At 39.7% G+C, this 27,242-nt stretch overlaps 1 protein-coding gene across 5 annotated transcripts in view; it reads right to left on the reverse strand.

The window, feature by feature from the left end:
* Positions 1-27,242, reverse strand: part of slc44a1b (solute carrier family 44 member 1b) — a 51,992-nt gene that overhangs the window by 3,169 nt on the left and 21,581 nt on the right. For 3 of the 5 annotated variants that reach the window (XM_075482034.1, XM_075482035.1, XM_075482036.1), the window contains exons 4-15: positions 22,807-22,943; positions 9,961-10,054; positions 9,718-9,887; positions 9,545-9,634; positions 7,939-8,102; positions 7,684-7,870; positions 5,625-5,793; positions 4,295-4,451; positions 4,104-4,187; positions 3,334-3,471; positions 2,328-2,564; positions 1,957-2,055 (exon numbers count right to left, since the gene is read on the reverse strand). In XM_075482034.1, coding sequence (XP_075338149.1) covers positions 1,957-2,055; positions 2,328-2,564; positions 3,334-3,471; positions 4,104-4,187; positions 4,295-4,451; positions 5,625-5,793; positions 7,684-7,870; positions 7,939-8,102; positions 9,545-9,634; positions 9,718-9,887; positions 9,961-10,054; positions 22,807-22,943 — 1,726 coding nt within the window. Of the gene's footprint in view, positions 1-9; positions 2,056-2,327; positions 2,565-3,333; positions 3,472-4,103; positions 4,188-4,294; positions 4,452-5,624; positions 5,794-7,683; positions 7,871-7,938; positions 8,103-9,544; positions 9,635-9,717; positions 9,888-9,960; positions 10,055-22,806; positions 22,944-27,242 lie in introns of those variants that run through there. The other 2 variants (XM_075482032.1, XM_075482033.1) reach the window with 1 other exon arrangement.

Consider the following 27,242-nt stretch of genomic DNA (forward strand, 5'->3'; position numbering starts at 1 on the left):
GAAACGGGAAACGTGCACATGGTTAACGTCCCGGCGACCACCTGACAGCACAGCTGGTTAAAACGGCGGCCTGAGGTGAGAGCAGAGCATCATGGGAAATGAGTCTGAGCAGGGAGAAGTCCACCTGATTGGCCTGAACTTTGTTCAGTGGTTTCGTGTCTCAGTGTGTTACAGGTAAACATGTCTGAGCTCTCACTGCCGGAGAAATCAGTCCTTTGAGCTGCGTTTCCACCAAAAACTGAGATACCAGCAGGCCCAGGGTCTTTTTAATTCAAGATTCAAGATTCAAAGGTTTATTATCATATGTGCAGTTAGAAACGTGTTTACCTGTACAATGAAATTCTTTGCTTTGTTGCCCGCCCTGGATGTCCAAATATAATAAAAGATAAGATCAAATAAGTATGCAACAACAATATTGTAACAGGATTCTTAAATAAAATAGAAATATAAAAATCTAGAAATATAGCCTGTGTACATAAACTGGAACTGAACAGACTCTGGATGTGTTTCCTTACAGTCTGAAGTGGCTCAGCTGCACCTTCCCACAGCGTTGGGTGGAGCTGCTGCTGAGCTTCAGACTCTAAGTTTATCTACATCCATCCCTCAACAGATTTGATGATCTGTGGAGATTAAACACGAAGGAGACTCGGCCCTGAAGCCCCGCCCCCTGCTGACCCGGGCTGCTTTTAGGGATCCGGTGGTGGAAACGCAGCTTTAATTTCATTCAAACAGGCCAGCAAAGTAACGTTAAACAGATCTAAAATGGTTTTACATTCCAGACGGTAAACTCCTCTCTGGGTGCTCAGACTGTATCCACATCTGGACAGATGTGACTCTGAAGGAGGAGGAAGCAGAACCCAGCAGACAACAACTGTACATAAGACCTGATTAATGCCTGCAGAAAGATCCACAGAGAACCACAAGAACCTCTCTGTGACACCATGAAATTAATCTGTAAAGTTAAAAATAGAAATATTGGTTCTCTGTCGAAGGTTTTCATAATTTCCCTAAAACACACAGGTCACTCAGAGGTCACTCAGAGGTCACTCAGAGGTCACTCAGAGGTCATCTGAGTGTGAAGCCAGGTGTACGGTAACCACGGTGATTACCTGCTGAGTTCTGGTCTTCGTTAAAGCACCTCGGTGACAAAAACAAGGCCGAACAGACTCACAGCTGCACAACTTTATAAAATATATATCGTCTTTAAAAAAAGATACAAAAGTAGAAAACAAATCAGATGCAAACATAAAGTCACTGAGTTCAGTTCCAGAGCAGCAGGGATGAGGATGGTGGTGAAGATGATGCATCAGTGTCTGTTAGCATGCCTCAGTTAGCATGCATCAGTCTCTGTTAGCATGCCTCAGTTAGCATGCATCTGTTAGCATGCCTCAGTTAGCATGCATCAGTCTCTGTTAGCATGCCTCAGTTAGCATGCATCAGTCTCTGTTAGCATGCCTCAGTTAGCATGCATCTGTTAGCATGCCTCAGTTAGCATGCCTCAGTCTCTGTTAGCATGCCTCAGTTAGCATGCATCTGTTAGCATGCCTCAGTTAGCATGCATCAGTCTCTGTTAGCATACATCAGTTAGCATGCATCAGTGTCTGTTAGCATGCGTCAGTAAGCATGGCAACGTTAGCACGCGGAGGCGATGGCGGCTGATTTAGCAGCGGCCTTGGCGAGGGGGGCGGGGCTTGGCGTGTGCAGCAGGCTGACAAACAGGAAGAGGGTGGAGGTGGGCAAGTAGATGCAGAGGAAGAGGAAGACGTCCTCGCTGAGGCACAGGACGAAGTCGCTCTGCTCCGTCAGCACCCAGTCCACCAGCACCCCCACCAGCAGGTAGTACACCTGGAACTCCTGAAGCTCCTCCCATTCCCCACCCTCATCCCAGTGTGGCCCTGCCCCCTGTGACGAGCTTTTCCGCCTGGCCACGCCCCCTCCAGCACTGCTTTCACTCACCATGGGCTTCATCTCCGCCCCCTCAGACGCCGCCTCCTTCACCCGGCTCCGGCCGCGCTCCGCCGCACGCTCCAACCGCCGGCTGCTCTCCACGAACTCCTGTAGGGGCGGAGTCAAACAGAAAGGGTCAGACAAGGAGGGTGTGGTCACAGGATGGGGGTGTGGTCACAGGATGGGGGTGTGGCCAAAGACTGGTAAAGAACAGCGTCCAGTCAGGGAAGAAGATCAAAAGAGAAACAGGAACATCATGTGTGTTCGCAAAAGATGTCCCAGAACCCGACGGAACCAGACGGAACCAGACGGAACCAGACGGAACCAGACGGAACCCGACGGAACCAGACGCTGTTGCGTTCAGCGAGCTGCCGACTCACCATCAGAGCTTTGTCCATGAAGAACTCCTTCCCTGGAGTGCCGTCGTTGTACTTGGTGTCGATGGCGAAGCACAGGAAGAGGACGTCCACCACGATCTCAAAGATGGACAGGAAGCAGTGAGCCACCAGGAAGGAGAAGAGACACACGATGATGAGCGGCAGCAGCCACTCGGCATAATCCCGCTGGTAGTTCAGGAGGAGGACGCCGGCGAACGCTGTCGACGTCATGATCAGAATCTGTAAATCAGAGGGCGGATTTAACACACAGACAGATGAGGCTCTGGTTTCTGCTCTGGTGAACTCGGGATCTGTCTTTGTCACCATTAGAGTAAAGAAACAGATAAATATATCGGTGTTTTCTGCTTCTGTTCAATAAATAATGTGTCAGATGTTACTCTGAGGCTGGATCATGAGTTTGATGTCCTGATGGATCACACCTGAGACGTGTTTGGAACAGGACTGTTGAGCTTAACATTGTGATATTTCCTCCTTCCTTGATTCTAATTATCCTGGTTGTTTCATTCATTTATACTCATATCTATCTGCCTCTAAGTACAGCCCCTCTTCCACTTCTCTCTTTCCTACGGTGTCCCACAGGGCTCAGTTCTGGGGCCTTTATTGTTCCTGTTATATCTGCCCCCTCTTTAAGGACACATCCTCCCACTATGCAGATGACACTCAGCTGTACTTCTCTTTCCACTAACCTTCCACTCAGCTTTCACTTTGGATGCTCGTGTCAAATCTCTGCTTCTCTTGTTTTTATCTCTTCAGAAATATATCACAGCTCAGTCCCATCGTGTCTCTGAGCTGGATTTATTCTATCAGCTCTGGATTATTGAGATTCCCCTCTGATCTCTTTCAAAAAGCAGCAAAAAATCTTTTTAATCTTGGTTTTTGTAAACTTCTGTTTTATGTTCGAGCTTTTTGTTGCAGCTCACACAGACATTTGATTAACTGTGACTGCTCTGGTTCTTTATTTGGTTATCAGAACCAGCCGCCGTCTCACCTTCCCCAGGAAGAGCACAAAGTCTCCAACGGCGTTGATTGTGGCGACGCGCAGAGCGTTTTCCACCAGGATGACGAAGGCGTCGCGGGCGGACGTGCAGAAACTGGTGCTGTTGATGGCTGTGGCTGCATACGCATTCTGGGGAGAGAGAGACGCAGGTGAGGCGGGGACACCTGGGGGCAGGGCGGGGACACCTGAGAGCAGGGCGGGGACACCTGAGAGCAGGGCGGGGACACCGGGGACACCTGGGGGCAGGGCAGGGACACCGGGGAGCAGGGCGGGGACACCGGGGAGCAGGGCGGGGACACCGGGGAGCAGGGCGGGGACACTTGGGAGCAGGGCGGGGACACCTGGGAGCAGGGTGGGGACACCGGGGACACCTGGGGGCAGGGCGGGGATACCGGGGAGCAGGGCGGGGACACCGGGGAGCAGGGCAGGGACACCTGGGGGCAGGGTGGGGACACCGGGGACACCTGGGGGCAGGGCGGGGACACCGGGGAGCAGGGCGGGGACACCTGGGACACCTGGGGGCAGGGTGGGGACACCGGGGACACCTGGGGGCAGGGCGGGGACACCGGGGAGCAGGGCGGGGATACTGGGGAGCAGGGCGGGGACACCGGGGAGCAGGGCGGGGACACCTGGGGGCAGGGTGGGGACACCGGGGACACCTGGGGGCAGGCCGGGGACACCGGGGAGCAGGGCGGGGACACCTGGGACACCGGGGAGCAGGGCAGGGACGGGACACCTGGGACACCTGGGGGCAGGGTTACCTGATTGAGATAGTTGAGGCACTTCTCCAAACACCACAGACAGCAGATGCACGACTTCAGCAAACAGCGGGCGCAGACGTTCTCCTGGGGAACAAGCATCGGGTCAGCAGAACCCAACAGAACCCAGCAGAACTCAACAGAACCCAGCAGAACCCAGCAGAATAAACCCACTGGGCTTTGACCATTCCTACCCGTCCTTTCAGCTGGTTGTGGATGTACATGAGTACCAGTCGGGGGATCTTGACCAGCGTGATGATGAAGGACCCCTTGGCGACGGTGCCCAGGTGGTACCGGATCAGCCTCAGGACTGAGGACAGGATCGGGGTCACCGGAAGCCGGTTCTTGTCCCTGAAACACAAAGTTCTGTTTTAGACCTGGTGAAAGAAGTCTGATGGCAGTGAGTCCGGTCTCTGTTTCTGCAGTCTGTCGCTCACAGGCTTTTATTTTGCAAAAGTCTGTCGCTCACAGGCTTTTATTCTGTAAAAGTCTGTTGGTCACAGGCTTTTATTTTGTAAAAGTCTGCTGCTCACAGGCTTTTATTTTGTAAAAGTCTGTTGGTCACAGGCTTTTATTTTGTAAAAGTCTGTAGCTCACAGGCTTTTATTTTGTAAAAGTCTGTTGCTCACAGGCTTTTATTCTGTAAAGGTCTGCTGCTCACAGGCTTTTATTTTGTAAAAGTCTGTGGCTCACAGGCTTTTATTTTGTAAAAGTCTGCTGCTCACAGGCTTTTATTTTGTAAAAGTCTGTTGCTCACAGGCTTTTATTTTGTAAAAGTCTGCTGCTCACAGGCTTTTATTTTGTAAAAGTCTGCTGCTCACAGGCTTTTATTTTGTAAAAGTCTGTTGCTCACAGGCTTTTATTTTGTAAAAGTCTGTTGCTCACAGGCTTTTATTTTGTAAAAGTGTGTTGCTCACAGGCTTTTATTCTGTAAAAGTCTGCTGCTGTCTGCTGTGGAACAGGAAAAGAAAGTAATCGGTGGATCCACCAAACATGGAGAAGGGTACGGAACTTTTACTCGGCCATTTTCATGTTAAAGTTCTTCCAGACGGCGGAGTCGACAGAACCAAAGTCATCTGTAAACACTGCCAAGTTGAATTGTCTTCTCAGCGTAGTAGTTCCAGTCTAAAATATCACTTAAAGGCAAAACACACAACTGATAGCAGCAAGTCATTCAAGGAAACAGACAGTGGAGCGAGGCTTCTACATAAAAACTACAGAAAGATGCTGATGTTAAAAGTGTGTTTGCACAACAAATGTTATGGCACTTTCATTCATATGGCAGCACATTTAAAATAAAGCTAAATGCTAAAAGCTATACACTACTTTTGGATTCATTTTGGGATTCTGCGTACAAATGCGATTAATCGTGATTAATCAGGGAAATCATGTGATTAATTAGAATAAAAGTTTTAATCGTTGTCCAGCCCTGATTCTGAGATGAAAACCCTGAACCGGACAGAACCGGACAGAACCGAACAGAACCGGACAGGACCGGACAGAACCGAACAGAACCGGACTCACCTGGTGAAGTAGTACGTGACCACGGCTCCGGCCACAGTCATCTGCTGACAGGCCAGGATGAACTCGCTGATCCACACCAGACCCACAGCGTGGTACCAGGTGAGGTACTGCAGAGGCCCCGTCAGTCTGAACTCTGTCAGCCCCGTCTCCTCGTTCTGCTCCGGGTTCCCTAAAGAACCACACAGCAGGAGAAAATGTGAGACTGACCGCTGCAGAACTGAGCAAGAACACGAGTAAGAACACGAGTAAGAACACGAGTAAGGACACGACTAAGAACACGAGCAAGAACACGAGTAAGAACACGAGTAAGAACACGAATAAGAACACGAGTAAGGACACGAATAAGAACACGAGTAAGGACACGAGTAAGGACACGAGTAAGAACACGAATAAGAACACGAGTAAGAACACGAGTAAGAACAAGAATAAGAACACGAGTAAGAACACGAGTAAGGACACGACTAAGAACACGAGCAAGAACACGAGTAAGAACACGAATAAGAACACGAGTAAGAACACGAATAAGAACAAGAATAAGAACACGAGTAAGAACAAGAATAAGAACACGAATAAGAACACGAGTAAGAACAAGAATAAGAACACGAGTAAGGACACGAATAAGAACAAGAATAAGAACACGAGTAAGGACACGAATAAGAACAAGAATAAGAACACGAGTAAGGACACGAATAAGAACAAGAATAAGAACACGAATAAGAACACGAGTAAGAACAAGAATAAGAACACGAGTAAGGACACGAATAAGAACAAGAATAAGAACACGAGTAAGGACACGAATAAGAACAAGAATAAGAACACGAATAAGAACACGAGTAAGAACAAGAATAAGGACACGAATAAGAACACGAGTAAGGACACGAATAAGAACAAGAATAAGAACACGAGTAAGGACACGAATAAGAACAAGAATAAGAACACGAGTAAGAACACGAGTAAGAACAAGAATAAGAACACGAGTAAGGACACGAATAAGAACAAGAATAAGAACACGAGTAAGGACACAAATAAGAACAAGAATAAGAACACGAGTAAGAACACGAGTAAGAACAAGAATAAGGACACGAATAAGAACACGAGTAAGAACACGAGTAAGAACACGAGTAAGAACACGAGTAAGAACAAGAATAAGAACACGAGTAAGGACACGAATAAGAACAAGAATAAGAACACGAGTAAGGACACGAATAAGAACAAGAATAAGAACACGAGTAAGGACACGAATAAGAACAAGAATAAGAACACGAGTAAGAACACGAGTAAGAACAAGAATAAGAACAAGAATAAGAACACGAGTAAGAACACGAGTAAGAACAAGAATAAGAACAAGAATAAGAACACGAGTAAGGACACGAGTAAGAACAAGAATAAGAACACGAATAAGAACACGAGTAAGGACACGAGTAAGAACAAGAATAAGAACACGAGTAAGGACACGAGTAAGAACAAGAATAAGAACACGAGTAAGGACACGAGTAAGAACAAGAATAAGAACACGAGTAAGGACACGAGTAAGAACAAGAATAAGAACACGAGTAAGGACACGAATAAGAACAAGAATAAGAACACGAGTAAGGACACGAATAAGAACAAGAATAAGAACACGAATAAGAACACGAGTAAGAACAAGAATAAGAACACGAGTAAGGACACGAGTAAGAACAAGAATAAGAACACGAGTAAGGACACGAGTAAGAACAAGAATAAGAACACGAGTAAGGACACGAATAAGAACAAGAATAAGAACACGAGTAAGGACACGAATAAGAACAAGAATAAGAACACGAATAAGAACACGAGTAAGAACAAGAATAAGAACACGAATAAGAACACGAATAAGAACACGAGTAAGAACAAGAATAAGAACACGAGTAAGGACACGAGTAAGAACACGAGTAAGAACACGAATAAGAACAAGAATAAGAACACGAGTAAGGACACGAGTAAGAACAAGAATAAGGACACGAATAAGAACACGAGTAAGAACACGAGTAAGAACACGAGTAAGAACACGAGTAAGAACACGAGTAAGAACACCTACCGGAGGTTCCCAGGAAGAGCAGCACCAGGATCCAGTAGATCCAGAAGAGCAGGAGGGCGAAGAAGGTGACGAAGGGCTGCAGGGTGAGGAGCGGCAGGTGGATGAAGACCTTCCCCGCCACGTGGAACAGCGCGATGGTCAGCGCCACGCGCTTCCTCATGAACAGCATGAGCAGCAGCAGGATGATCTGCACACAGACACAGGCTCAGCAGGGCGCCACCGGGCGTCGGCGCCGCCTGACTCTGAGATACGTACGGTGAAGACGGTGGCGGAGACGGCGTACACCAGCAGCGCCTGCCCGCTGTCGCCACTCAGCTGCTCCTTGGCCTCCTCCTTGGCCTCCTTCGGCACTTTGGCAGTGGTGTCGTTCCCGTACAGCCGGTGGTCGATGTAGAGCCACCAGAGGACGCTGGTCCCCGCTGAGACGGCACACACAGGTCAGGTAAAACACAGCGGCACTCACACGGCGCCACAGCTCATAGATATGTGTAGAATGGCTAGATGTCTCGTCCGCCATTTAATTATTTTTAAACAACGAAAGGAGGGTTTCCTAATTGGAAACAGTACTTAAAATAATAAATCTTTGTTAAAAAAAAAAGAAAAATATGAAATAAACAACTTAGGGAGGGTTTCCAAAGGGGGAAACAATTAACTATATTAAAGAAAAAACAATTACATCATTTTTAAACTAAACCGAAATAAACTTCCAAAAACGGATAAATTTAGTTTTGAATTTTTTTTTTGGTCTTTGTCATTTTTTTTATGTTTTTGGTCTAACCCTAACGCTTTGTTATATTTATATTTATTTTTTTGGTCTTTTTATTTTTATGAAAAATTAAATAAACAAATAAAATAGTGTGCCAAATATGCAACGTTTCGACCTATTATAGCTCTTCTTCAGACTAGGCACACTGAAATAATAGCTGGTCTGCTGCATAGATATGTATAGAATCATAGATGTGTATAGAACCATAGATATGTATAGAACCATAGATATGTATAGAAGGGCTAGATGTCTCGTCCTCGTTGCTGGGCAACGGAGTGGAACGTTCGCAGATGGCGGCCATCTTACCACAGGCAGCTCTCTCGCCGCCAACATTGTGTTGATGGTGAAACATTCAAACATTCATAACTTGCTTAATTCTCAAACGTTTAGGTTATTATAAACATCAAAGCAGTAAGCTAATTATCACACTACAGACGAAGTCCGTATTTATTTTTTTAAATAAAAACGTAAATATTTCACGTTTATTTGCCCCATGACTGAACTTTATTTACCCCTTGGGATGACTCCCTCAGGGAAATTCAAGTCCCCAGTAGCTCCAAACACACACATAGGATCTCTATAAATCTAAAATACAGTATAATATAGAATAATTCATATAATATAGCATTAAAATATAATTAATATAGAATAATCTAAAACAAAGTGTAAAAAAGAATATAGGCTATGCAAGATATACAAAGTAAAGAGAGTTAAATAAAATAAGTTAGCACTATGGTTGAGTTATTGCCCATATTGCACTACACTTGTGTTAATTACACATTGTATGCACATAGTCTGACCATAAACAGATAAGATATTGCACAGTAGTGACGTGAATTATTGCACAGATGACCGAATAAATAAAATATCGCACAGGGTCTTTCAGTATGTAAAATAATGTAAAATCAGAGTAATAGTGTCAGAGCAGATCACTTCCCGTAACTATGGTTACCTCAGGTCTGGCTGTCTCCTGGACATCTCACCCTGTGGTAAGATGGCCGACTTGTGCGGACGTTCTAAACTCAGACGTAACACATCTAGCCATTCTATACATATCTATGGCCACATCAGTTATCAGACAGGAAGTGACCTCACCGAGGGAGCCGAGAATCACCAGCGAGGTGAGGATCCAGACCAGCACGGCGGAAATGTAGCGGATGATCACCATGAGGATCATGGAGAGGACTGAAAGAAGGACGGAGGACAGCGGTGAGGGCGGAGCTACCCGCGGCTTCACAGGAAGTGACATCACAGCCCGCGCTTCTTACCCAGAGCGAGGACGCACAGCCCGATGATGATCTCCTTGCTGGCGGCGACGCCGGCGATCAGCCGGTGCAGGACGCTGGTGTCGCCCACGAACGTCACCACGGCCTCGGCGAACTTGGCGTAGCAGGACACGTCCACCGGCGTGCAGCGGTTAAACACCGGCAGGGGCTTACTGAGGACACAAGGGGTCAGAGGTCAGAGATCAGACAGCTGCAGAGGCGCCCAGGGCCGGCGGCGGGACGTACCTGGGTGGGACGGGAAGTTTGGGACATCTGGTGAACCTCTCCGGGAGACCCGGGTATTTATGGCCCGCCAACTCGTAGGAGCACAGCTCAGAGCCTGAAGCAGAGAGACGAGACCACCATCATCATGACATCATCATCATCATCATCATGATCATCATCGTCAAACATCGATGTGAGATGTTGAAATGTGAAATTGCTATTTTTAGTATTAGTATTATTATTGTTTTAAATTATATTGCTGTTTTGTGCCTTTTGATTTATTCTTGTATTTTATTCTTTTAAATTTTCTTTGTTTTTATTTTAATTTTATTTTTGTACAGCACTTTGGTCAACTGATGTTGTTGTAAAGTGCTTTATAAATAAAATTGGATTGGATTGGATCAAACAGACACGTGAGCAGCGCAGAGGACACCTGAGGGGGACAGATGGACGGCTTTCTCTGGGTCCGTCTGGGACAGGCGCTCCTTTCAGACCCTCGGCTGCCTGAGGAGCGGGGAGGTCACCTGACCCAGGCTGTGTTCGAAACCGCCAACTTCTCCTACTACTCATACTACTCATACTAACTTTAACTTTTTTTAAGTTCCCGGATGCATACTAGATTCTCCTAAATGTTGGGTATGCATCATGAGGTTACTACTCATACTCAAACTACCCAAGATGCAACGTAACGTGACGTCGCCGATCGTCATTTCCTGTCAAAACGGTTCAAGCTAGCTACAACGAGGGTAGGTTCACTTCCTGTTTTCAAAACAAAAGCACCAATTGTATGGTAATGGCTTTCCCTATGATAAAAGGCAACGGGTATTTTATTTTGTGAAAATAACAGGAAGTGCGTTAGCTCACTGCGGCTAGCTTTAGTAGCGCCGAATTCGTGGGAACAAAATAGTAAACAGCCGGTATTTTGTCAGGTTTTCAACACGTTGGGGATCTAAACGACTACTTTCTCACCTGAAAATGTTTCAAATGTTGCTAAAGTTTACAGAGTTTAGAGCTTAAGAGAAATCAGCTTCAGGCCGGCTGATTTCAGCTCGGGCAGGAGCGAAATGCATTGTGGGTAAACGCTCTGCGTACTGTCTGATCGATGAGTATGTAGTATGTATTATGTAGTATGTATTATGCAGTATGAAGTATGCAGTATGTAGTATGTATTATGAAGTATGCAGTATGAAGTATGTAGTATGCAGTATATAGTATGAAGTATGCAGTATGAAGTATGTAGTATGTAGTATGTATTATGCAGTATGAAGTATGCAGTATGAAGTATGTAGTATGTATTATGTAGTATGAAGTATGTATTATGTATTATGCAGTATGTAGTATGTATTATGTAGTATGTATTATGCAGTATGTAGTATGTAGTATGTATTATGTAGTATGCAGTATGCAGTATGCAGTATGAAGTATGTAGTTTGTATTATGCAGTATGAAGTATGTAGTATGTATTATGTAGTATGAAGTATGTAGTATGCAGTATGCAGTATGAAGTATGTAGTATGTATTATGCAGTATGAAGTATGCAGTATGTATTATGTAGTATGAAGTATGTAGTATGAAGTATGTAGTATGTATTATGTAGTATGAAGTATGTAGTATGTATTATGCAGTATGTAGTATGTATTATGTAGTATGTATTATGCAGTATGTAGTATGTAGTATGTATTATGTAGTATGAAGTATGCAGTATGCAGTATGCAGTATGAAGTATGTAGTTTGTATTATGCAGTATGAAGTATGTAGTATGTATTATGTAGTATGAAGTATGCAGTATGCAGTATGCAGTATGTAGTATGAAGTATGTATTATGTAGTATGAAGTATGCAGTATGCAGTATGTAGTATGAAGTATGTATTATGTATTATGCAGTATGAAGTATGTAGTATGTATTATGTAGTATGTAGTATGTATTATGTAGTATGAAGTATGCAGTATGCAGTATGCAGTATGTAGTATGAAGTATGTATTATGTAGTATGAAGTATGCAGTATGAAGTATGTAGTATGTATTATGAAGTATGTATTATGTAGTATGAAGTATGCAGTATGAAGTATGTAGTATGTATTATGTAGTATGAAGTATGCAGTATGTAGTATGTATTATGTAGTATGTAGTATGTAGTATGAAGTATGCAGTATGCAGTATGTAGTATGAAGTATGTATTATGTAGTATGAAGTATGCAGTATGAAGTATGTAGTATGTATTATGCAGTATGTAGTATGTAGTATGTATTATGTAGTATGAAGTATGCAGTATGCAGTATGTAGTATGAAGTATGTATTATGTAGTATGAAGTATGCAGTATGAAGTATGTAGTATGTATTATGTAGTATGAAGTATGTAGTATGTATTATGCAGTATGAAGTATGTAGTATGTATTATGCAGTATGTAGTATGTATTATGTAGTATGAAGTATGTAGTATGTATTATGCAGTATGAAGTATGTAGTATGTATTATGCAGTATGTAGTATGTAGTATGTATTATGCAGTATGAAGTATGTAGTATGTAGTATGTAGTATGTATTATGTAGTATGTAGTATGTATTATGCAGTATGTAGTATGTAGTATGTATTATGTAGTATGAAGTATGCAGTATGAAGTATGTAGTATGTATTATGCAGTATGTAGTATGTAGTATGTATTATGCAGTATGAAGTATGTAGTATGTATTATGTAGTATGTAGTATGTATTATGCAGTATGTAGTATGTAGTATGTATTATGTAGTATGTAGTATGTATTATGTAGTATGTAGTATGTATTATGCAGTATGTAGTATGTAGTATGTATTATGCAGTATGAAGTATGCAGTATGTAGTATGTATTATGAAGTATGCAGTATGAAGTATGTAGTATGCAGTATATAGTATGAAGTATGCAGTATGAAGTATGTAGTATGTAGTATGTATTATGCAGTATGAAGTATGCAGTATGAAGTATGTAGTATGTATTATGTAGTATGAAGTATGTAGTATGAAGTATGTATTATGCAGTATGAAGTATGTAGTATGTATTATGTAGTATGAAGTATGTAGTATGTATTATGTAGTATGAAGTATGTAGTATGTATTATGCAGTATGTAGTATGTATTATGTAGTATGTATTATGTAGTATGAAGTATGCAGTATGCAGTATGCAGTATGTAGTATGAAGTATGTATTATGTAGTATGAAGTATGCAGTATGCAGTATGCAGTATGTAGTATGAAGTATGTAGTATGTATTATGCAGTATGAAGTATGCAGTATGTATTATGTAGTATGAAGTATGTAGTATGAAGTATGTAGTATGTATTATGTAGTATGAAGTATGTAGTATGTATTATGCAGTATGTAGTATGTATTATGTAGTATGTATAATGTAGTATGTATTATGTAGTATGAAGTATGCAGTATGCAGTATGCAGTATGTAGTATGAAGTATGTATTATGTAGTATGAAGTATGCAGTATGCAGTATGCAGTATGTAGTATGAAGTATGTATTATGTATTATGCAGTATGAAGTATGTAGTATGTATTATGCAGTATGAAGTATGTAGTATGTATTATGTAGTATGAAGTATGTATTATGCAGTATGAAGTATGTAGTATGTATTATGTAGTATGAAGTATGCAGTATGCAGTATGTAGTATGAAGTATGTATTATGTAGTATGAAGTATGCAGTATGCAGTATGCAGTATGTAGTATGAAGTATGTATTATGTATTATGCAGTATGAAGTATGTAGTATGTATTATGTAGTATGAAGTATGTAGTATGTATTATGCAGTATGTAGTATGTATTATGTAGTATGAAGTATGCAGTATGCAGTATGTAGTATGAAGTATGTATTATGTAGTATGAAGTATGCAGTATGAAGTATGTAGTATGTATTATGTAGTATGAAGTATGTAGTATGTATTATGCAGTATGAAGTATGTAGTATGTATTATGCAGTATGTAGTATGTATTATGTAGTATGAAGTATGTAGTATGTATTATGCAGTATGAAGTATGTAGTATGTATTATGCAGTATGTAGTATGTATTATGTAGTATGTATTATGCAGTATGAAGTATGTAGTATGTATTATGCAGTATGTAGTATGTAGTATGCAGTATGTAGTATGTAGTATGTATTATGTAGTATGTATTATGCAGTATGTAGTATGTAGTATGTATTATGTAGTATGAAGTATGCAGTATGAAGTATGTAGTATGTATTATGCAGTATGTAGTATGTAGTATGTAGTATGTATTATGCAGTATGAAGTATGTAGTATGTATTATGTATTATGTAGTATGTATTATGTATTATGTAGTATGTAGTATGTATTATGTAGTATGTAGTATGTAGTATGTATTATGCAGTATGTAGTATGTAGTATGTATTATGTAGTATGAAGTATGCAGTATGCAGTATGAAGTATGTAGTTTGTATTATGCAGTATGAAGTATGTAGTATGTAGTATGTAGTATGTATTATGTAGTATGAAGTATGTATTATGCAGTATGTAGTATGTATTATGTAGTATGAAGTATGCAGTATGAAGTATGTAGTTTGTATTATGTAGTATGAAGTATGTAGTATGTAGTATGCAGTATGTATTATGTAGTATGTAGTATGTAGTATGCAGTATGTAGTATGTAGTATGTAGTATGTATTATGTAGTATGAAGTATGCAGTATGCAGTATGCAGTATGTAGTATGAAGTATGTATTATGTAGTATGAAGTATGCAGTATGCAGTATGCAGTATGTAGTATGAAGTATGTAGTATGTATTATGCAGTATGAAGTATGCAGTATGTATTATGTAGTATGAAGTATGTAGTATGAAGTATGTAGTATGTATTATGTAGTATGAAGTATGTAGTATGTATTATGCAGTATGTAGTATGTATTATGTAGTATGTATAATGTAGTATGTATTATGTAGTATGAAGTATGCAGTATGCAGTATGCAGTATGTAGTATGAAGTATGTATTATGTAGTATGAAGTATGCAGTATGCAGTATGCAGTATGTAGTATGAAGTATGTATTATGTATTATGCAGTATGAAGTATGTAGTATGTATTATGCAGTATGAAGTATGTAGTATGTATTATGTAGTATGAAGTATGTATTATGCAGTATGAAGTATGTAGTATGTATTATGTAGTATGAAGTATGCAGTATGCAGTATGTAGTATGAAGTATGTATTATGTAGTATGAAGTATGCAGTATGCAGTATGCAGTATGTAGTATGAAGTATGTATTATGTATTATGCAGTATGAAGTATGTAGTATGTATTATGTAGTATGAAGTATGTAGTATGTATTATGCAGTATGTAGTATGTATTATGTAGTATGAAGTATGCAGTATGCAGTATGTAGTATGAAGTATGTATTATGTAGTATGAAGTATGCAGTATGAAGTATGTAGTATGTATTATGTAGTATGAAGTATGTAGTATGTATTATGCAGTATGAAGTATGTAGTATGTATTATGCAGTATGTAGTATGTATTATGTATTATGCAGTATGTAGTATGTATTATGTAGTATGAAGTATGTAGTATGTATTATGCAGTATGAAGTATGTAGTATGTATTATGCAGTATGTAGTATGTATTATGTAGTATGTATTATGCAGTATGAAGTATGTAGTATGTATTATGCAGTATGTAGTATGTAGTATGCAGTATGTAGTATGTAGTATGTATTATGTAGTATGTATTATGCAGTATGTAGTATGTAGTATGTATTATGTAGTATGAAGTATGCAGTATGAAGTATGTAGTATGTATTATGCAGTATGTAGTATGTAGTATGTAGTATGTATTATGCAGTATGAAGTATGTAGTATGTATTATGTATTATGTAGTATGTATTATGTATTATGTATTATGTAGTATGTAGTATGTATTATGTAGTATGTAGTATGTAGTATGTATTATGCAGTATGTAGTATGTAGTATGTATTATGTAGTATGAAGTATGCAGTATGCAGTATGAAGTATGTAGTTTGTATTATGCAGTATGAAGTATGTAGTATGTAGTATGTAGTATGTATTATGTAGTATGAAGTATGTATTATGCAGTATGTAGTATGTATTATGTAGTATGAAGTATGCAGTATGAAGTATGTAGTTTGTATTATGTAGTATGAAGTATGTAGTATGTAGTATGCAGTATGTATTATGTAGTATGTAGTATGTAGTATGCAGTATGTAGTATGTAGTATGTAGTATGCAGTATGAAGTATGTAGTTTGTATTATGCAGTATGAAGTATGTAGTATGTAGTATGTAGTATGCAGTATGTATTATGTAGTATGAAGTATGCAGTATGCAGTATGTAGTATGTATTATGTAGTATGTAGTATGTAGTATGTATTATGCAGTATGTAGTATGTATTATGTAGTATGAAGTATGCAGTATGCAGTATGAAGTATGTAGTTTGTATTATGCAGTATGAAGTATGTAGTATGTAGTATGCAGTATGTAGTATGTAGTATGTATTATGTAGTATGAAGTATGCAGTATGCAGTATGAAGTATGTAGTTTGTATTATGCAGTATGTATTATGCAGTATGCAGTATGTATTATGTAGTATGAAGTATGCAGTATGCAGTATGTAGTATGAAGTATGTATTATGTAGTATGAAGTATGCAGTATGAAGTATGTAGTATGTATTATGCAGTATGAAGTATGTAGTATGTATTATGCAGTATGTAGTATGTATTATGTAGTATGAAGTATGTAGTATGTATTATGCAGTATGAAGTATGTAGTATGTATTATGCAGTATGTAGTATGTAGTATGTATTATGTAGTATGTATTATGCAGTATGAAGTATGTAGTATGTATTATGCAGTATGTAGTATGTAGTATGTATTATGTAGTATGTAGTATGTATTATGCAGTATGTAGTATGTATTATGTAGTATGAAGTATGCAGTATGAAGTATGTAGTATGTATTATGCAGTATGTAGTATGTAGTATGTATTATGCAGTATGAAGTATGTAGTATGTATTATGTAGTATGTAGTATGTAGTATGTATTATGTAGTATGTAGTATGTATTATGTAGTATGTAGTATGTATTATGTAGTATGTAGTATGTATTATGTAGTATGTATTATGCAGTATGAAGTATGCAGTATGTAGTATGTATTATGAAGTATGCAGTATGAAGTATGAAGTATGCAGTATGAAGTATGTAGTATGTAGTATGTATTATGCAGTATGAAGTATGCAGTATGAAGTATGTAGTATGTATTATGTAGTATGAAGTATGTAGTATGAAGTATGTATTATGCAGTATGAAGTATGTAGTATGTATTATGCAGTATGAAGTATGCAGTATGTATTATGTAGTATGAAGTATGTAGTATGAAGTATGTAGTATGTATTATGTAGTATGAAGTATGTAGTATGTATTATGCAGTATGTAGTATGTATTATGTAGTATGTATTATGCAGTATGTAGTATGTAGTATGTATTATGTAGTATGAAGTATGCAGTATGCAGTATGCAGTATGTAGTATGAAGTATGTATTATGTAGTATGAAGTATGCAGTATGCAGTATGCAGTATGTAGTATGAAGTATGTATTATGTATTATGCAGTATGAAGTATGTAGTATGTATTATGCAGTATGAAGTATGTAGTATGTATTATGTAGTATGAAGTATGTAGTATGTATTATGCAGTATGTAGTATGTATTATGTAGTATGTAGTATGAAGTATGTAGTTTGTATTATGCAGTATGAAGTATGTAGTATGTATTATGTAGTATGAAGTATGCAGTATGCAGTATGCAGTATGTAGTATGAAGTATGTATTATGTAGTATGAAGTATGCAGTATGCAGTATGCAGTATGTAGTATGAAGTATGTATTATGTATTATGCAGTATGAAGTATGTAGTATGTATTATGTAGTATGAAGTATGTAGTATGTATTATGCAGTATGTAGTATGTATTATGTAGTATGAAGTATGCAGTATGCAGTATGCAGTATGTAGTATGAAGTATGTATTATGTAGTATGAAGTATGCAGTATGAAGTATGTAGTATGTATTATGTAGTATGAAGTATGTAGTATGTATTATGCAGTATGAAGTATGTAGTATGTATTATGCAGTATGTAGTATGTATTATGTAGTATGAAGTATGTAGTATGTATTATGCAGTATGAAGTATGTAGTATGTATTATGCAGTATGTAGTATGTATTATGTAGTATGTATTATGCAGTATGAAGTATGTAGTATGTATTATGCAGTATGTAGTATGTATTATGCAGTATGTATTATGCAGTATGTAGTATGTAGTATGTATTATGTAGTATGAAGTATGCAGTATGAAGTATGTAGTATGTATTATGCAGTATGTAGTATGTAGTATGTATTATGCAGTATGAAGTATGTATTATGTAGTATGTAGTATGTATTATGTAGTATGTAGTATGTATTATGTAGTATGTAGTATGTATTATGCAGTATGTAGTATGTAGTATGTATTATGTAGTATGAAGTATGCAGTATGAAGTATGTAGTTTGTATTATGCAGTATGAAGTATGTAGTATGTAGTATGCAGTATGTAGTATGTAGTATGTATTATGTAGTATGAAGTATGTATTATGCAGTATGTAGTATGTATTATGTAGTATGAAGTATGCAGTATGCAGTATAAAGTATGTAGTTTGTATTATGTAGTATGAAGTATGTAGTATGTAGTATGCAGTATGTAGTATGTAGTATGTATTATGTAGTATGAAGTATGTAGTATGTAGTATGCAGTATGTAGTATGTAGTATGTAGTATGCAGTATGAAGTATGTAGTTTGTATTATGCAGTATGAAGTATGTAGTATGTAGTATGTAGTATGTATTATGTAGTATGAAGTATGCAGTATGCAGTATGTAGTATGTATTATGTAGTATGTAGTATGTATTATGCAGTATGTAGTATGTATTATGTAGTATGAAGTATGCAGTATGCAGTATGAAGTATGTAGTTTGTATTATGCAGTATGAAGTATGTAGTATGTAGTATGCAGTATGTAGTATGTAGTATGTATTATGTAGTATGAAGTATGCAGTATGCAGTATGAAGTATGTAGTTTGTATTATGCAGTATGTATTATGCAGTATGCAGTATGTATTATGTAGTATGAAGTATGTAGTATGAAGTATGTAGTATGTATTATGTAGTATGAAGTATGTAGTATGTATTATGCAGTATGAAGTATGTATTATGCAGTATGTAGTATGTATTATGTAGTATGAAGTATGCAGTATGCAGTATGAAGTATGTAGTTTGTATTATGCAGTATGTAGTATGTAGTATGCAGTATGTAGTATGAAGTATGTAGTATGTATTATGCAGTATGAAGTATGCAGTATGTAGTATGAAGTATGTAGTATGAAGTATGTAGTATGTATTATGCAGTATGAAGTATGTAGTATGAAGTATGCAGTATGTAGTATGCAGTATGAAGTATGTAGTATGAAGTATGTAGTATGAAGTATGTAGTATGCAGTATGAAGTATGTAGTATGTATTATGCAGTATGAAGTATATAGTATGTAGTATGCAGTATGAAGTATGCAGTATGAAGTATGTAGTATGAAGTATGCAGTATGAAGTATGTAGTATGTATTATGTAGTATGCAGTATGTAGTATGTATTATGCAGTATGAAGTATGCAGTATGAAGTATGTAGTATGTAGTATGCAGTATGAAGTATGCAGTATGTATTATGTATTATGTAGTATGCAGTATGTAGTATGCAGTATGAAGTATGTAGTATGTATTATGCAGTATGAAGTATATAGTATGTAGTATGCAGTATGAAGTATGCAGTATGAAGTATGCAGTATGAAGTATGTAGTATGTATTATGTAGTATGCAGTATGTAGTATGTATTATGCAGTATGAAGTATGCAGTATGAAGTATGTAGTATGTAGTATGTAGTATGTATTATGCAGTATGAAGTATGCAGTATGTATTATGCAGTATGAAGTATGTAGTATGCAGTATGCAGTATGAAGTATGCAGTATGTATTATGTAGTATGCAGTATGAAGTATGTATTATGTAGTATTCAGTATGATGTATGTAGTATGAAGTATGTAGTATGTATTATGTAGTATGCAGTATGAAGTATGTAGTATGAAGTATGCAGCATGTAGTATGAAGTATGTAGTATGCAGTATGTAGTATGTATTATGCAGTATGAAGTATGCAGTATGAAGTATGTAGTATGTAGTATGAAGTATGTAGTATGAAGTATGTAGTATGTAGTATGTATTATGCAGTATGAAGTATGTAGTATGAAGTATATAGTATGTAGTATGTATTATGTAGTATGAAGTATGTAGTATGTATTACGCAGTATGAAGTATGTAGTATGTAGTATGTAGTATGTATTATGCAGTATGAAGTATGTAGTATGAAGTATATAGTATGTAGTATGTATTATGTAGTATGAAGTATGTTATATGTATTATGCAGTATGAAGTATGTAGTATGAAGTATTAAGTATGACGTATGTAGTATGTAGTATGAAGTATGTAGTATGAAGTATGCAGTATGTAGTATGTAGTATGCAGTATGTAGTATGTATTATGCAGTATGAAGTATGTAGTATGAAGTATATAGTATGCAGTATGAAGTATGTAGTATGAAGTATATAGTATGTAGTATGAAGTATGTAGTATGAAGTATGTAGTATGTATTACGCAGTATGAAGTATGTAGTATGAAGTATGTTATATGTATTATGCAGTATGAAGTATGCAGTATGAAGTATGTAGTATGAAGTATGAAGTATGTAGTATGTAGTATGCAGTATGTATTATGTAGTATGCAGTATGTAGTATGTATTATGCAGTATGTAGTATGTAGTATGCAGTATGTAGTATGAAGTATATAGTATGCAGTATGAAGTATGTAGTATGAAGTATATAGTATGTAGTATGAAGTATGTAGTATGAAGTATGTAGTATGAAGTATGCAGTATGTATTATGCAGTATGAAGTATGTAGTATGAAGTATGTTATATGTATTATGCAGTATGAAGTATGCAGTATGAAGTATGTAGTATGAAGTATGAAGTATGTAGTATGTAGTATGCAGTATGTATTATGTAGTATGCAGTATGTAGTATGTATTATGCAGTATGAAGTATGCAGTATGAAGTATGTAGTATGTAGTATGTATTATGCAGTATGAAGTATGCAGTATGTATTATGCAGTATGAAGTATGCAGTATGAAGTATGTAGTATGCAGTATGCAGTATGAAGTATGCAGTATGTATTATGTAGTATGCAGTATGAAGTATGTATTATGTAGTATTCAGTATGATGTATGTAGTATGAAGTATGTAGTATGTATTATGTAGTATGCAGTATGAAGTATGTAGTATGAAGTATGCAGCATGTAGTATGAAGTATGTAGTATGCAGTATGTAGTATGTATTATGCAGTATGAAGTATGCAGTATGAAGTATGTAGTATGTAGTATGTAGTATGAAGTATGTAGTATGTAGTATGTATTATGCAGTATGAAGTATGTAGTATGAAGGATATAGTATGTAGTATGTATTATGTAGTATGAAGTATGTAGTATGTATTACGCAGTATGAAGTATGTAGTATGTAGTATGTAGTATGTATTATGCAGTATGAAGTATGTAGTATGAAGTATATAGTATGTAGTATGTATTATGTAGTATGAAGTATGTTATATGTATTATGCAGTATGAAGTATGTAGTATGAAGTATTAAGTATGACGTATGTAGTATGTAGTATGAAGTATGTAGTATGAAGTATGCAGTATGTAGTATGCAGTATGTAGTATGTATTATGCAGTATGAAGTATGTAGTATGAAGTATATAGTATGCAGTATGAAGTATGTAGTATGAAGTATATAGTATGTAGTATGAAGTATGTAGTATGAAGTATGTAGTATGAAGTATATAGTATGTAGTATGAAGTATGTAGTATGAAGTATATAGTATGTAGTATGAAGTATGTAGTATGTATTACGCAGTATGAAGTATGTAGTATGAAGTATGTTATATGTATTATGCAGTATGAAGTATGCAGTATGAAGTATGTAGTATGAAGTATGAAGTATGTAGTATGTAGTATGCAGTATGTAGTATGCAGTATGTAGTATGAAGTATGAAGTATGTAGTATGTAGTATGTAGTAGGCGGTTTCGAACACAGCCCCAGTGTCACGCTTCGACACATTTCTGAGGAGCGGCGAGGTCACCTGACCCAGCGTTTCTGTCTCCAGGGACAGAGGAGGCTCAGAGTCGGGCAGCAGACATGTTAGACGCACGGGGCAGAGTGGCACCGGCCTTAATGCTGCCTTTGTTACCCTGAGTGTGTTACTCTGTGCTCGGGGCTGTTAGCGGCCGGCGGGTCCCGCCTGCAGACGCTGCATCATCACCGTGATGTGATGGCGAGCGCTGAGCCAGCTGCTGACATCACTGCTGACATCACTGCTTCCTCTGACACCAACAGACAGTCTGCACCTCTGTCTCTGTGAGGCCCTGCTGACTACACTTCCCATCAGCCCCTGCCCTGAAACTGCTCAGGTGTGTGTGCAGTCATGTGAGGCCCTGCTGACTACACTTCCCATCAGCCCCTGCTCTGAAACTGCTCAGGTGTGTGTGCAGTCATGTGAGGCCCTGCTGACTACACTTCCCATCAGCCCCTGCTCTGAAACTGCTCAGGTGTGTGTGCAGTCATGTGAGGCCCTGCTGACTACACTTCCCATCAGCCCCTGCTCTGAAACTGCTCAGGTGTGTGTGCAGTCATGTGAGGCCCTGCTGACTACACTTCCCATCAGTCCCTGCTCACCGTTGACCATGGCGAACCTCTTCAGGTCCTGGTAGGTCTTCAGCTCCTCGGTGGGACACAGGGACACGCACAGCGCCATGGACTTGATTTTCCTCTGAACGATGTCGATGTTGCAGGGATCCAGGAAGAAGACGAACCTGCAGGGGCACAAACACAGAGCTGAGGAACTCGCTGGGTCTGGCCCCCTGGGCCCCACCAGGATTTATTCTGGGTCTGAATCAGGATTTATTCTGATTTATTCTCAGTTTTTGTCAGATATTCACAGCTGATACTCATTTGTTCCTGATTTAGTTTTTCTCTTTCAGTTCATACTTTAGTGTATATGAATAAAGAATTTCTACAGAAAATATTTGACTGTAGAATTAAATTTACTTCGGACCATGAAAAGTTTCTGTATCTCCCATTAAAGGTTTAATCCCACTAACTGGTGCGACTCTGCCACCTGCTGGTGTAAGCTGGTACGTTCTTTTATCAATCAGAAAACAAATATGAAAGTTTAAAATGTAAATTGTTGGATTTATTAATCCACCATGCTGAAAAAGTTAGCCGTGCTCATTTAGAAACACAGCTGACTTGTAGTTTGTCCATTCACTCGTTTATAATCCTGAAACTCATGAAGCCGATAATCATCTAAGCTGAACAGACACTTAGTCATCAGTTTCTAAAGTAATCTGCTGGACAGTCAGCTGACACTGACCACCAGGAAAACAACCAGATAACCACCAGAGAACCACCAGGTAACCTCCAGATAACCACCAGGTAACCACCAAGTAACTACCAGAGAACCACCAGGTAACCACCAGGTAACCACCAAGTAACTACCAGAGAACACCAAGGTAACCTCCAGAGAACCACCAGGTAACCACCAGATAACCACCAGGTAACCACCAAGTAACTACCAGATAACCACCAGGTAACCTCCAGATAACCACCAGGTAACCACCAAGTAACTACCAGAGAACCACCAGGTAACCTCCAGATAACCACCAGGTAACCACCAGGTAACCACCAAGTAACTACCAGAGAACACCAAGGTAACCTCCAGAGAACCACCAGGTAACCACCAGGTAACCACCAAGTAACTACCAGAGAACCACCAGGTAACCACCAGATAACCACCAGGTAACCTCCAGATAACCACCAGGTAACCACCAGAGAACCACCAGGTAACCACCAGAGAACCACCAGGTAATCACCAGATAACCACCAGAGAACCACCAGAGAACCACCAGGTAACCACCATGTAACCACCAGGTAACCACTAGATAACCACCAGAGAACCACCAGATAACCACCAGGTAACCACCAGAGAACCACCAGAGAACCACCAGGTAACCACCATGTAACCACCAGGTAACCACTAGATAACCACCAGAGAACCACCAGATAACCACCAGGTAACCACCAGAGAACCACCAGAGAACCACCATGTAACCACCAGGTAACCACCAGAGAACCACCAGAGAACCACCAGGTAACCACCAGGTAACCACCAGAGAACCACCAGAGAACCACCAGAGAACCACCAGGTAACCACCAAGTAACTACCAGAGAACCACCAGGTAACCACCAGATAACCACCAGGTAACCACCAGAGAACCACCAGATAACCAACAGATAACCACCAGATAACCACCAGAGAATCACCAGGTAACCTCCAGATAACCACCAGAGAACCACCAGAGAATCACCAGGTAACCTCCAGATAACCACCAGATAACCAACAGAGAATCACCAGGTAACCACCAGAGAATCACCAGGTAACCACCAGAGAATCACCAGGTAACCTCCAGAGAACCACCAGATAACCACCAGAGAACCACCAGAGAACCACCAGATAACCACCAGATAACCACCAGGTAACCTCCAGATAACCACCAGGTAACCACCAGGTAACCACTAGATAACCACCAGAGAACCACCAGGTAACCACCAGATAACCACCAGGTAACCACCAGAGAACCACCAGGTAACCTCCAGATAACCACCAGAGAATCACCAGGTAACCACCAGAGAATCACCAGGTAACCAACAGATAACCACCAGATAACCACCAGAGAACCACCAGAGAACCACCAGGTAACCTCCAGATAACCACCAGATAACCACCAGAGAATCACCAGGTACCCACCAGAGAACCACCAGATAACCAACAGATAACCACCAGGTAACCAACAGGTAACCACCAGGTAACCACCAGGTACCCACCAGAGAACCAATAGATAACCACCAGGTAACCAACAGATAACCACCAGATAACCACCAGGTAACCACCAGGTAACCACCAGGTAACCACCAGGTAACCAACAGATAACCACCAGAGAACCACCAGAGAACCACCAGATAACCACCAGGTAACCACCAGATAACCACCAGGTAACCACCAGAGAACCACCAAGTAACCACCAGGTAACCACCAGGTAACCACCAAGTAACCACCAAGTAACCACCAGGTAACCACCAGGTAACCACCAGATAACCACCAGAGAACCACCAGGTAACCACCAGGTAACCACCAGAGAACCACCAGAGAACCACCAGATAACCACCAGGTAACCACCAGATAACCACCAGGTAACCACCAGATAACCACCAGAGAACCACCAGGTAACCACCAGAGAACCACCAGGTAACCACCAGGTAACCACCAGAGAACCACCAGGTAACCACCAGGTAACCACCAGGTAACCACCAGATAACCACCAGAGAACCACCAGGTAACCACCAGGTAACCACCAGGTAACCAACAGATAACCACCAGATAACCACCAGAGAACCACCAGAGAACCACCAGATAACCACCAGGTAACCACCAGATAACCACCAGGTAACCACCAGAGAACCACCAAGTAACCACCAGGTAACCACCAGGTAACCACCAAGTAACCACCAAGTAACCACCAGGTAACCACCAGGTAACCACCAGATAACCACCAGGTAACCACCAGGTAACCACCAGATAACCACCAGAGAACCACCAGGTAACCACCAGGTAACCACCAGGTAACCACCAGAGAACCACCAAGTAACCACCAGGTAACCACCAGGTAACCACCAGAGAACCACCAGGTAACCTCCAGGTAACCACCAGGTAACCTCCAGGTAACCACCAGGTAACCACCAGATAACCACCAGGTAACCACCAGGTAACCACCAGAGAACCACCAGGTAACCTCCAGATAACCACCAGGTAACCACCAGGTAACCACCAGGTAACCACCAGGTAACCACCAGAGAACCACCAGGTAACCACCAGGTAACCACCAGGTAACCACCAGAGAACCACCAGGTAACCACCAGAGAACCACCAGGTAACCTCCAGATAACCACCAGGTAACCACCAGGTAACCACCAGGTAACCACCAGAGAACCGGTTCACGTCTTGCTGATGTCATGTGACAGCAGTCACCAAACTGTCCTGAACACGCAGTAAAAACGTTAGCGAGGAGCATTAAAGCTGCCAGAATGTGGACGTGGGAGAAACGTGTGACTCAGATCAGCAAAAACCAAACAAAGAGCCACAAACGCTCGCCTACATCATCAAACGCTGCGGCGCTCCCACAGCTGCAGGAATCTGATCCTGTGACCACTTCAGACCTCTTCAGACCACTTTAGACCACCTTAGATCACTTCAGACCTCTTCAGACCACTTTAGACCACCTTAGATCACTTCAGACCTCTTCAGACCACTTTAGACCACCTTAGATCACTTCAGACCTCTTCAGACCACTTTAGACCACCTTAGATCACTTCAGACCTCTTCAGACCACCTAGGGCTGGGCGATAAGGACCAAAAGTCATATCCCGATATATTTAGGTTGAATATCGATATACGATATATATCCCGATATTTTTTTCCGCAAAGTGAGAGCTGTGATATGAAATGCTCAGTCAAAGTCAAAGCCAAATACGAGTAGTTTTATTGAAAACTCACTATAAAATGTAAACATAAACACTGTATAACAAAGCTCCGTAAGGTGCACATTTAAATAAAAAAATATCTTAAATAAAATTAGCCTATAAAATAAAATAGGTAAATCTTTTTCTAAGGGCAGCATTTATATATAAAGAGATAACAAAATAAAAAGCTCAGTTTAAGAAAAACGTTTTTAAACATCAGCTTGATTACCTGTTTCTTTTTGTTAACTTAATAGCTTCTCTGTCTCAACCAGTTGCCAAGCTGTTTTCATCTCCCAGTCTTGCATGAAGTGAACTGTCACGCTCATATAAGGTTCGCACAGGTTCTGCTTGACCACATATCGCTGGTCAACGCAAAATGGGTGACGTTAGCGAGCCGGTCCGCAACGTTCTGCCTGACTTCACTATACATTTGTGGCAGTGCTTCTCGTGCAAAATAGTTGCGACTGGGAAGCTCGTATCTCGGGTCCAGCTTTTTAATTAGCTCTTTGAACCCGACCTGTTCCACTGTTGCAACA

Source organism: Odontesthes bonariensis, chromosome 13, assembly GCF_027942865.1.
Source record: "Odontesthes bonariensis isolate fOdoBon6 chromosome 13, fOdoBon6.hap1, whole genome shotgun sequence".
NCBI lineage: Eukaryota > Metazoa > Chordata > Actinopteri > Atheriniformes > Atherinopsidae > Odontesthes > Odontesthes bonariensis.